We start from the raw sequence: 13,050 nt of genomic DNA on the forward strand, positions 1-13,050 counted from the left end.
TAAAGAAATTTAAATTACACGCTGTTGTCAAATCTAGATGGTCTTTTAATTAAAAAAAAAACAAACAAACAAACAAACAAAAAAGCCAGATATTGGAGTCAAAGCTGAAAGATCAGAGAAGCAGAGCAAGCCACCACCTCTTACCTCACCAACTCTGACTGAAATCCTCTGAGTCCTCACCCAAAAGGGTCTCAGCTGAACTGCTTTAGTTCCTGTTTCCTCAAGTCTTATAGACCTTCCTCTGCCCAGCCATGTCACTTTCTGGGATTAAAGGCGTTTATGCTTCTCAGTGCTGGGATTGTGTGCCACCACTGCCTGGCTCTGTTTCCAGTGTAACCTTGAACTCACAGAGATCCAGATGGATCTCTGCCTCCCGAGTGATAGGATTAAGGGTGTGTGCCACCACTGTCTGGCTTCTATGTCTAATCTAGTGGCTGGCTCTGTCCTCTGATCCCCAGGCAAGTTTGTTAGAGTACACAATATACCACTACAACACTCTAATTATTAAATAAGTCAATAACAAATATAAAATACTTTCCATACCTAGGAACTACTGAATATTAGCTATTATAATTGTGTTGATACTCTGACAAAGAAGTCTGTTATAAATCATTTTCTAAAAATCATGCAAAACTGAAAAATAATCCACATGATCCCAATTAGCTATATGAACATTTGTTGAACTCAATAACTTTTGATACATTTTCCAATTCTATTTCAATTCAAAAGCTATATAGTAGTCACAGCTGGCACCTGTATATTTTTCTCTTGTGCCTGCTCCTCCATATAATATGCATTCTAATTATTTTTATTTTTATTTTTTTTACTGTTTGAAGCTATCTGATGAATTTGATGGTCCCTTAGCAGAATATGGACATGACAAGCTGAGATTGGAAAAGCAGGCATGTATTGCTGTAAGTGCTATAATAATCATTGACCAAGAGTGGGCCCACTCAACCTTGGGAAGAGTTGTCCAGAGAAAAACTTCCTTGATGCTGACAGCTTTGACCTGAATCCTGAAAAACACTTACACACTGGCCAAGGTTGAGATAAAAGAAAAAGTGTGCTTTTGTTTTCTGAGGAAAACACACAAGACTCTGAAATAATACATAAAAACATTCAAGGAGGGCTTGTCCCAAACAACAAAATAAATAAATAGCCCTAGCAATTCATGTTTTATACAAATCTTATTTTTGTCCTAAGGTAATGAGGAAAGTTTTAAAGAGTGAGTTATGAAATAAAACTTTTAACAAACCAAGCTTCAAGTATCAAGACTTTTAAACATGACTACACTTCAGAATGAGGAGATTAGATGGCAAAGACCAGCCCTAAAGATTCTAACTGATACGCTAGGCACCCACCCTGACACAAAGTACACAAGAGAAACTGGATGTGAGGGGGGAGAGAGGAGCCTCGGCTAACACACAGGCTTCTAACTTGGCTGCCATAAGAGTGATATACAGGAGGCAAGCAGATGGTAACAGTGTGAGAGGAAATAACTACAGGGTACTCGGAGAAAGGATGAGGCTGGGTGCTCAGGAGACTAAGGTACTTTGCCACCAAGCCTAAAGACCTGAGTTCAATCCCAAGGTCCCACATGATGGAAGGAAAGAATAGACTCCACAAGTTGTCCTCTGACCTCCACAAATACACCATGGTACATGAGGGCATGTGCACATACACACACACATACACACACACACACACACACACACACACACACACACACACACATTTAAAAAGAGGAAAAATAAACTGACTTTGGATATATGACACTGAAGCTCAGAAAAGAACTCTAAAATTGCTATAAAGGAATATCTATATAAAAGTGATAGTGTCCAGCTTCAAATAAGATAAGCCACCGCTCACAATTAAATCTCCAGGGAGAGGGACTAGAGGTTCAGTGGTAAAAAGTGCTTGCTGCTCTTGCAGAAGACCTGGGTCTTTGTGTTCCTATCAAGTGATTCACAGCTACCTATAATTCAGTGGGCATCTGCATGCTTATGTTTATGTGTGCACATGAACTCATGCAGGCACACAGAGAGAGAGAAAAAAAATATTTTTAACCCTCAATGAGAAAGTGAAATTTATGAAATTAGAACACTTGTTGCTCCTACAGAGGACTCAGGTTTGGTTCCCAGCATCAACACTATGGCTCACAACCATCACAACCAGAGGATCCAATGCTTTCTTCTGACCTCTATGGGTACCTGGCATTTACATGGTGCACATACATACATAAAGGCAAAGAATTTATTCCCATAAAATAAATCTAAAAAAAATTTAATTAGAGAGCTCTATGCTAGTAAGTTAGAAATCCTTCAACAGTTATTTATTCCCCACATATTCCTTCGCCTCAGACTCACTAATTCTCTCCGAGCTGCCCATGTTCCTTCAGTAGCTGACATCTGATATGTAACCCCACCTCCAGTTAAACAGAAAGGGGAAGCTATGGTTCCTTTAAGGGGGAAGCTAGCTTCAGGTAACTGAAGCAGGTACTTCCTTAGGATATCCAAGGACAAATTTCTTATATACTCTTCATTTAGCAGTGTCCAAGGGACCAACAGGACACATGAGATTACTATAGATCTAGACTTTCCTTCGAAATTTAGAATCTTCATACCTATAGCAGCATCAAGCAAAATTATCCCCAAAATACAGTCCAGATCTACATTACCAGCTAAAAAATATAACATAGATTTGAGTCATCTTTGAGAAGGAAGATTAAAAAAGAAAACGCATTTTAAAAATAGGTGAAGCATTGTGGTCCACACCTGCAATCTCAGCACTTGGGAGGCAAAGGCAAGAGGACCATAGGCTTGAAGCCAGCTGGACTACATAAAAGTTCAAGGCCAGCCTCAGCTGAGACTTAGTTAGTCTCAAAGAAAAATGAGAAAAGGTTGGTTTCACCCTCATTAGGACTAATTATCAATGCTGTAGCTCTATAGCACTATGAATACAGGTATGTGTCCTTCACTGGGCCCTCTAGAAGCCAAGGGGTCAAGATCTGTCTGTGTATTGGATCACTAGCTAGCCACTGTCACCTTATTGAAATGCTTCAAAGGAGAATAGGAGAAGCAACCAAGTTGTAGTTGACTGAGAGGAGAATGAGAAGGAAGGAAGCATGTGGCTACTATGGTGGACTTTTTTATTTTTTTTTTGAGACAGGGTTTCTCTGTGTAGCTTTGCGCCTCTCCTGGAACTCACTTGGTAGCCCAGGCTGGCCTCGAACTCACAGAGATCCACCTGGCTCTGCCTCCCAAGTGCTGGGATTAAAGGCGTGCACCACCACCACCTGGCTAAGTGCAAGGCTTTTCAAGTGCAAGTGTCAAAAAGAGAAAGTGGGCCTTTCTTTAAGGGTGAGGCTCCAGATTATACTCAAATGTAATTAGGAGGTCTGTTTCTCCTCCTTGGGCTTTCTTATTCCCCTCTGGCTCGGCTCTTTCGTCTCAGGCTGTCTGTTTCTAAGAGACACCAAAGATGGCCATCAGTAGCTCCAAGCTCCTGTTCGATCAACCCCCAAACCAGCACTCCTTTTCAAGGGGTGAAATCAAGTTCCAGGCATGAGTCCTACAGGGAGGGGTTGCAGTCAACTCCACGGCCAGCTCATCACTTGAATACCAGGCCCACCTCCATCAGTCCCACTCAACCCACTTGACCGAAAATTTGAGTCCTGAAAGCACCCAGGGGAGAAGCAGCATACAGCCACCAGAGGAGGGACATGTACACTGAGCAGCTGTGACAGTGGATAAAGGAGAGCTGAAGAAAAGAAACTGACACCAAATTGTCTTAAAAGACTGAAAAGAAATTAACTACAGCAGACAAGAAAGAAACAGCATGGGGGAAGTTACCTCAGTAAGAGAATTTTTGTGTTTAGCTCAGACTTGAGATTCTTGAATTTTCAGGACAGTTTTGTTCTACAAAGGAGACTTTCTATTATTAGAATTTCCTATTACCAGGAAGTACCATGCTATGCTGTTAACTTGCAATCCATCCATTCTGGTACAGTCCACTTATTCTCAGTGACTTTGACCATTAAAGACTGCTGCAGCAGTGACCCCAAATCCTGAGTTATGAAAGAGCTCTTTATATTCCACTCAAATGAGAAAGTTTTTTTTTTCTTGGAGCATTGAGTTCCTCTGGTGAGAAGTGACTCATTTAAACTTTACAGGGGATTTAATGATCAGTCCCAAGGATACTCCAGTGTTTGCCTGTCTCCCAAATTATAAGTAATGAATCTTCATCTTCCCATTTCTTTTTTAAATAATTTATTTTTATTTTATGTGCATTGGTGTTTTGCCTACATGTATGTCTGTGTGAGGGTGTCAGATCCCCTGGAATTGGATTTATAGACAGTTGTGAGTTGTCGTGTGGGTGCTAGAAATTGAATCCAAGTCCTCTGGAAGGACAGCCAGTACTCTAGCCTCTGAACTATCTCTCCAGGCCCTCACCTTCCCATTTCTGAGCCTCTCTATCCATTCTCCTTGTGTTAAACCAAAAGGACACCAAGGGCCCTCAAAACAGAGTTACCAGACCCCTAAGCACATGGACACCTCAATCCCTGAGCTCCATCCTAAGGGTCTCTGTGCTTTGGACAGTTTAATAAAGTTCACGTGTGCACGCACCCACTCCAGGCTCTTATGCCAATGGTAGTGCTGGCTGGTTAGACCTATGTTCTGAGCTGGCCCCTCACCCCTGCAGACTCAGGAAATTTATTAAAGTAATTAAAAAATAAAATCTGTCAAAACTCAGCTGTCTATAAGTAGCCTCTGTATACAACTGGTCCTTTCTGGGGTCCAAATCTTTTGACAAAAAATCACTTTCTATCAGGTCGATCCCTGTCCTCGGGGGAGACCTTGATCTGGAGGAGGTGGGAATGGGGAGGTGGGCTGGGGGAAGGGGAGGGGGGCAGGAAGGGAGAGAACAAGGGAATCTGTGGCTATTATGTAGAACTTAATAGTATTGTAAAATAAATACAAAAAAAAAGTAAAAAAAAAAATCACTTTCAGGATGCTTCAGAATCATTTGTATCTAATTCCAGATAGGTTTGAACTTTACACATTTTACACATCCATCAAAGATCTATATTTGATAAACAATCTTAAATGATTATGTGCTCATTATCAGTTGGCATGAGAACTCAAAGTCCCAGCTTAAGGTTTAGTCATACAAGTGTCAATTTTAGATATTAAGGTAAAAGTACTGTAGGTTTCTGACTCTTGTATGGAAGTGCAAAGTTATTCCCTCATCCTTGGCAAAGCATGAGTTTTGTACCACTCTATCTGTACCATCTCCCCCTCCCTGGCCTCCCTGTCAGCATGCAGGCATTCACAAGACACCCAGCTGAGCCTCACTGGTGGCTGTGCGACACAGCCATTCTCCATAGCCCTACTGACAAATAGTTTCCTACTTCACAGTGACAATTAATGGATGAATAAAAGAGTCTTTTTAAGGTTGAGTCCACAGAACATCACTTAAAGTTCAACTCTTAAGAAGGAGCATCTAGCTGGGCGGTGGTGGCGCACGCCTTTAATCCCAGCACTCGGGAGGCAGAGGCAGGCAGATCTCTGTGAGTTTGAGGCCAGCCTGGTCTACAGAGCGAGATCCAGGAAAGGTGCAAAGCTACACAGAGAAACCCTGTCTCTGAAAAACCAAAAAAAAAGGAGGAGCATCTAAGGAAGGAAAAGAAAAATAGCCCCCTACTAAGCCTATTCACCCAAAGCAATGCCTACCTATGAATGAAAGCTACGGTTAAAACAACACGATCCACTCCATTGAATCTCTTTTAACCCTCTCTCCCCAAACCTAAAACTTGTGGTGGTTGTACTATTGTTTTATGATAGCCAAAGCCCCAAAGCACAAGTTGCTTGTGGTATAAATGCTGGAAAGTATCTCTTGTTACTTGAGGGACTATGAAGGATTTAGGCTCCCACATGTAAAATGATCGTGGCCTCTTTTCTAGGCTTTATAAGCTGACCTTCTGGGGTATACTTTTCATAGGTCAGCTGGCCCACCAGAGTAATTAAATTAAAGAGAATGGTGCCCACACTCTTGGCTGAGTTTTGGTGGAGTTTTACTCAGAGCACTTGAATGACCAGGATCAGGTTTTCTGTGCCAGATTCCACACCCCCCTGTGTCACCACTTGCACTCCAGCCCTGCCTGCTGCTAGCCTTTAAAGGGACAACATTCCTAGTACCCTGAGGCCATCTATTCCTCCAACTTCTAATGACAGCCCTTTCTTCCCAGAACTCTGTAGTAGCTGTACATTTGCTTTTAGGTCAAGATAGATACTCTGCTGTCTGTAAGAAACATCTCCTGGGGCTGGCTTTCAGCAGCAGCTCATGTTCCTGCTCTTAATTTCCCTCCACTCTGCTCTGTATGGAAACCATGACAGCCTCTTCCATGCACCTCTTCTTCTAAAGCTTCTTAAGCTCTCTAATGCCTGTGAGGCTGTGCCTATGGATTAAAAGGCAGGCAAAAAGTATCAATGGTATTTTATTGGTTCTATTCCAGGTAAACACATTTAACCAGATTGCAAGTGGCAATGCTGTTAAAGTTAGACTGAAAATCCCCCCAGATAGAATGTCTGTGGCTTGGTGCAATAGTTGGTCTTGACAGCCTCGTGTATACAGTCACTATAATCAGTATTACACTTGCCACATTTGCAGCTTATAGCAACAGGGTAGGAGAAATAAGGAGCAACATGGTGTGGGCATCCTGGTATTTCCACAGTTCTGTAGATGAAGTCTCTGTATGTACAAACATCCTGGGAGAGTACAGATTTGGGGAGAAACAGCTTGCCATTGATATCCTATGGAAAGAAAAGGGATCATAACATGACAAATTTCATACTACTTTAGATAGTACAATAGAAAGACCATAATTTACTGATATTACCTTTATTTCAGTGGTGACCTACAGAAGACTCCTGAGTTCTGTTATGCAATACTAGCTTAACACATCTACACTTAGCCCCTCAGAGACCTCCTCCCAAAAAAGACACTTTATTCTTATTTACCATTAATCATGAGAACAAAATAAGGTTTAAATCAATTGGGGGTAGACTGTTACAAATGTATGTGTACTTCTTTTTCTGAATAGAGTCACATTATTATAATTCTGAAAACAATGCTCTTGGCTTCCCAAAGAGACAGTACCATTGCATTTGGAAAATGATGCTATGATTTATCTCACTGACTTTCTACATATTAACAGACCAGTTTAGGCCTATCTAATTTACAGCTAAAAGAAATACAGTGAACAACATACCCGTGTCATACAATACCCGGCACAGATGGTGGTGTTGATGGTTAGGCAATAGGCACACTCTCTCCTATCCACGAACATTGTATATTCAGTTGGAATACAAAAAGATGCTGCTTGCCCATATGCAAGAGCGAAAAGCATGGAGAGCAGGATGATAGCATTCATGCTGAATCAAAGATAAAATCACAAAACTCATTTCATGTATCCTTTCTGTACATTCAGAGGCATATCTATGGAAAGCTTATGCGCATATAAGTGTGTATACATATACAATAATGAGAACAGCTAAAATAATTTGAGTGGTTACTTATCTCTGAGCCCTATATAAGGTGTTTTTACATATCCAATCTTCTCAAACCTTCTCATATACACTCAAATGCAGCTATGACCCTGTACACCCATAGTACAGAAGCTAATAACTTAAAGGTCTTGGCTACAAGTACCACTGAGCTACCCTGGGAAGTGACATGGAAGCTTAGGATATCACAACAGAAAACTGGCAGCTTTCTGTTAACTAAGTGTGAAATAATTCATTCAATGGAGCTGTAATAAAATGCCTGTCATTATAAGAAGTAAATTAATAAATATTCTTTAGGAAGGGGCTTTCCCAGAATTATGTTTCTAAAAATGTTGGTTCAAAAGTTTAAAGGGTTCTTATAATAAGAGATGGAAAGAAACCAAGAATAATCATAACCAAACTTTAGTACCACCCAGGGTATGTAATCTTGCCTATAATTCTACCATTTCTAGTCAAGGAAGCAGGAGGTCCTGAAAAGTTCAGCTAAAATTATGACTGGTGTTAAGTAATAATACCAGTTAGAAGGCCCCTTCTGAATTCTTAAGATACTCTTTTAGGGTTGAAAAAAGTTAAAGTTGAAATAAAAGATCATTTTATATAGAAGTTGTATGACACTCATTATTGAAAAGTAAATAGAGAGCCGAAAAACATAGTTTGACACATTTAGATTAACCCAGTCAAGAAAGCAGATCCACCATGAGTTGTTCAGATTCATTAGCAGTTAGGGCTGTCTGGGAGGCAGCAAAGGGGCCACTGAGCACAGCATGCATCTCAGCGAGCCTGTCTAATGAAGAAGCTGTTCAGTATCAGTGAACATTGTACTGATCTGGGGAATGTTATGACTTATAATTATTTTGGTTCTGCTACTGAAAGAGGGTAATCAAATTTCAGACTTTTAGATGTAGGTTGATCACCTCTAAGATTAATAAGACTTTTTATTTCCTTTTACTAATATTCTTCAACTAGCTAGGTATGTTTGGATTTTTTTCTTCTCAATTATCATTGTTAGTAAGTGTGTGTGTGTGTGTGTGTGTGTGTGTGTGTGTGTACATATATATAGTCCTCACTGAAGCAATTCTATTAGATTATTATTCACTGACTGCTGAGATGGCTCGGAGGCAAAAGCATTTGCTTCTCAAGCCTGACAACCTGAGTTCAGTCCCTGGAACACACAGGGTGGACTGAGTAAATAGACTCCTTCCTGGAAGTTGTCCTCTGACCTCTATGTGCATGCTGCAGAGCTTCCTACCACCACCACCCCACAATAAATAGCGGTAAAAACATTAAAAGAAAATTATTCGCTAAACATTTTATTTAATCATTAAGAAAGAATCAAGATTTTCTCAAATCTGTCAATTGTGTCAACAACAATTTTAAGCTGCATACTTTAAAATCTCTACTTACTGAAACCTTGTACATCAGTCTCAGGTAACCAGAATTTTGTCTTCAATAAATATATAAGACAAAAATTAAAGTATTAACATAAGTTACTAAGGAGTAATTCTAAATGTCAACTTCTACAGTCATTTCAACAATCTCCTACTACTAGCATAGGAATTGCTGAAATTGGCTATACATACATGTACTGAGCATCTGGACCATGCGCTGAGAGATGCATTGACACCAGTCCTTGACCCAAAGCACCAACAGTTCAGGAGGAACCAAGTATGAGCACAAATGTAAAAATATAGTTTGTTCTAAGTTCTCTGAGAAAGTCCATGTTATGACTCTGATGCCTCACCCCTGCCCCATTTATCAGATTTCCTTACGTTTGCTACACTTATGGATAGATAAGTATGGATAGATAAGAAATAACCCTTTAGGAAAGTTTTTGGTGGTAAATTCTGTTAAACAAGGTATTACAAATGTGAGCATCCCTTGCAGTATTTTTTAAATGTTTGCATTAGGGAGTAGATCATAAGAACTCTTGGTTTGATGCACTCCGATGTTGGACCCAAGCCTCACAAATACTGAACCTCACATCCAGCTCTACAGTTAAAATACTATCCCAGTTGAAACTATAAGAATTCCTTTCCCAGGGAATCTGATTTTTGCCAAGTTTTTCATAAAAATGCAAGCTCCCTCTATACTATTCAGTTAGTTCTATTATATTAGTGATACAGATCTAGAGGATTCTCCAAAGGGTCTTGAAAACAGCAACCAGGAAAGTGCAATAGAATCCTCGCCCTTGCTGCTCACGTCTTCCCCACCATCTTCACAGTTCTCCAATGGGTTTCACCACAGAAACAACTTCTAGCTCTATAGTTCTATATGAAATAGCATGTGTAGTAACCTATAATCAGAATACTGGCTCAGAACTTAAAGAGCAGAAATTTCCCATGGGTCTGTAAGAAACTGATGAAAATATTTAATCTTATTTATTCATCTGCTAGATAAAAACAGAGTAACACACCTGACCCTTCCAAAAATTGTAAGATAGGGTTGCAAAAATGACTCAGTGGCTAGGATCAAGTACTTCTCTTGTAGAGGACCTGAGTGCAGCTCTCAACACCCACATCAGGCAACTCACAACCCCTTGTAACTCGAGCTCCAGAAGATCGATGTTTCTGGCCTACACAGTCACCCTCATACACAATACACACATGCCCACATAATTTTTAAAATAATAAATTTCTTCTAAAATTTTTAAGATAAAAAAATTGTATTATAACTTTCCCCTATTGCTATCCTATTCAAGAGTGACACTGTTTTAAGATTCCCTTTTGGGTTTTTTTGGTTTTTGAGACAGAATTTCTCTGTATAGCCCTGGTTGTCCTGGAACCAGCTCTGTAGACCAGGCTGGTCTTGAACTCACAGAGATCCACCTGCCTCTGCCTCCTGAGTGTTGGGATTAAAGCATTCGCCACCATTGTCCAGCAAGACTCCCTTTTATAAATATAGAAGTTTAAGCTAACAAAAGCAAAGCATTTAAAAAGGCCTGGATCACCAGTCACAGTGCTTATATAATGCTGTGAAGATAAAGAATATGAATGATTCTTTCTATTTTACTTCATTATAAATAAATAGTCGTCAGTCTCCTGATGAAGAATGAATAGTGTGCACAACTTTCTCCTACTTACATTTCGACTTAAATGTTTTTATCACTTGAATAATCTGTGTATTTAATCCTCACAATTACTAATGCCCATCTTTGATAAAAAAAAATATATTTTGGGAGAGTTTTAGAGTAAATTCAGTTTTGAGTGTATACAGGGGTACCAGTGTTTCATTACTGACCACATAACTTTCCTGTACCTCAATTTCCTCATCTATAAAAGGAAAATTAAACATCAAAAGATTACCAGGAAAGTCTTCACAGCACAAAAATAATCTGTGATTCTATGTTAAATTATAATTAGAATTAGTAATCTACAATGCTACTCTTACAAAAAATAATTCATATGAATCATACATAAGAAAATTTCCTTAGCTACATAACACTACAAAAACCAGTATTATTTGTGCTCCATATTTTCTTTCTGCTCTGATTATTCTCATTATTAAACACATTTCTCTCTGCTCTGCTAATATCTGTTATCTCTCTTTTCTACTTGAAGTCATTACTGCACAATGGAAAGAATCAATTTCTCTACTTCTGAGCAAACCCAGCATTTCACTAAAGCAGAATACTTTTCCAGAAAGAAAAATGTATTATATTAATAAGATATGTGTATTGGATACTATCCAAGAGAGTTTCACTATTAAATAACTAAAAATGTCTTCTAACATGGAATGCCCCTGATAATAATGAAAGCACTGGTACCCTTGTATACACTCAAAGCTGAATTTACTCTAAAACTCTCCCAGAATATATTTTTATTAAAGATGGCCATTAGTAATTGTGAGGTTTAAATACAGATTATTCAAGTGATAAAAACATTTAAGTTGAAATGTAAGTAGGAGAAAGTCATGCACACTATTCATTCTTCATCAGGAGACTGACAGACTGTTTTCATCCTTTAAGTCAATGGAATCTCACCTCATCTGCCAATATGTGGTTCAGTCTTCTTCATTCACTACTGCATGATTTGGAGCAATAATTAAAAACTTTAGTTCTGTCTCAGCATTTGCAATTTTTAAGTAAATACTCCAACTGTTAAAATAAAATGAAATGATAACAAAAGCATTCCGTTTACAGGTCCTGCTCAGGGTAGACACCTACCTTACTTTGCATTGGCGAGTTGATGCTATGATGACCCAGACTCTGTTCATTTTATACCCTTCAGGATAATTTCCCTCTAATCCTCTTGTTTATATAATTGCATTTGAATTGCTGCTTTCTTATCTGAAAAGCATCTATTGAAAATTCATACTGAACCCCAAATAAAACTTGTTTATACAAACAGGTTCACAATATCTTCCCCCTGGAAACTCTGACATTATTATAGCATGCATCTTCCTCTCTCTTATTTCAAATATATCCTTTATTAATATCTATTAATGTTAATAACTGATATTATTATCTGTTAATATTAATAAAGAATAGACCATAGAATTGGGAGCAGTGGTGAAAAAAGTCCTGAGAGTGTGAATTTATTTGGGGCTTGAGGTCTCCAAATGTCACCTATTTATGTAGAGATACATACATAAAATCATTCATCTATAAAGCAAAGGTAACTTCTTTCTGGAAATTTAGGCCAATTGGCCAAAATGTTTTGTTTTGTTTTTTCTTGGATTTTACAGGATGTTAATATAATTTACAGTGTGAAATGTTTCTTTGAGTAGCATGGCTAAATCTGGCAGGATGTAAAACTGACTTGAGATCAAATTCTGGCTTGGTCATTAACTAGCAATATCATTGGCATTCATGAGTTCTGCTTATTTCAGTTTCCTTACCTAGCAAAAGGTACCTGTGTGTGTGTTTGTCATCCTAGAACTCAGGGATCAGAGGAATGGAGTTCAAGGCCTGAATGGAGTATGTAGCATCATCCTGTCTCAGAAAATAAATAATATCAATATTTTTATCAGTGACACATAAGGACTCCATAAGAAATAGTTAATTTATAATAACACAGAAATATTTGTTTGATAAATATTTAGCCAATATATTCATTGATGTGTAAGTGGCTGGGCAAGTGTGTAGGTGATTACTTAACATTTGGAACTAATCTATACTTTTTCTCAATCTCTATACCAATGTATTAATTTTACTCATTTAATCTACTTTTTCCATATTGTAACTTAAGTACTATGCCCCAAACTTGCACTGGGCGCTTCCAAATTGCCTTCAGGAAACAAAGTCCAGACTTGTTATCTCTTTTAAAGCCCCTCATGCCCTATTCTGGCTCCCTGGTTTTATTCTGCCCATCTATCTCCCAATCCTCCCTATATATCCAAGCCACACCTTTTATCTGCTTCCTGTCATTTTAGACAAGCTGAGCTGAGTTAGTTATATTTTCCCTTTCCATTTGGGAATATTCTGTTCCCTCTGTTGGAACACCTGGCCAAGGCTTCATCCCATGCCTCATCTCAGATAACTCCTGTT

The 13,050-nt window shown here is 38.8% G+C and overlaps 1 protein-coding gene across 1 annotated transcript; it reads right to left on the reverse strand.

Annotated features, from left to right (window-relative positions):
* Positions 1-6,482: 6,482 nt before the first annotated feature.
* On the reverse strand, positions 6,483-11,788 carry Tshb (thyroid stimulating hormone subunit beta). Its single transcript, XM_028877271.1, has 3 exons — positions 11,728-11,788; positions 7,271-7,433; positions 6,483-6,812 (listed from the first exon to the last, which is right to left on the reverse strand). The coding sequence occupies exons 1-3, from the start codon at positions 11,775-11,777 to the stop codon at positions 6,558-6,560; spliced, it is 468 nt and encodes a 155-aa protein (XP_028733104.1). The 5' UTR covers positions 11,778-11,788; the 3' UTR covers positions 6,483-6,557.
* Positions 11,789-13,050: the final 1,262 nt, after the last annotated feature.

The sequence above is a fragment of the Peromyscus leucopus genome, chromosome 6 (genome assembly GCF_004664715.2).
Source record: "Peromyscus leucopus breed LL Stock chromosome 6, UCI_PerLeu_2.1, whole genome shotgun sequence".
NCBI lineage: Eukaryota > Metazoa > Chordata > Mammalia > Rodentia > Cricetidae > Peromyscus > Peromyscus leucopus.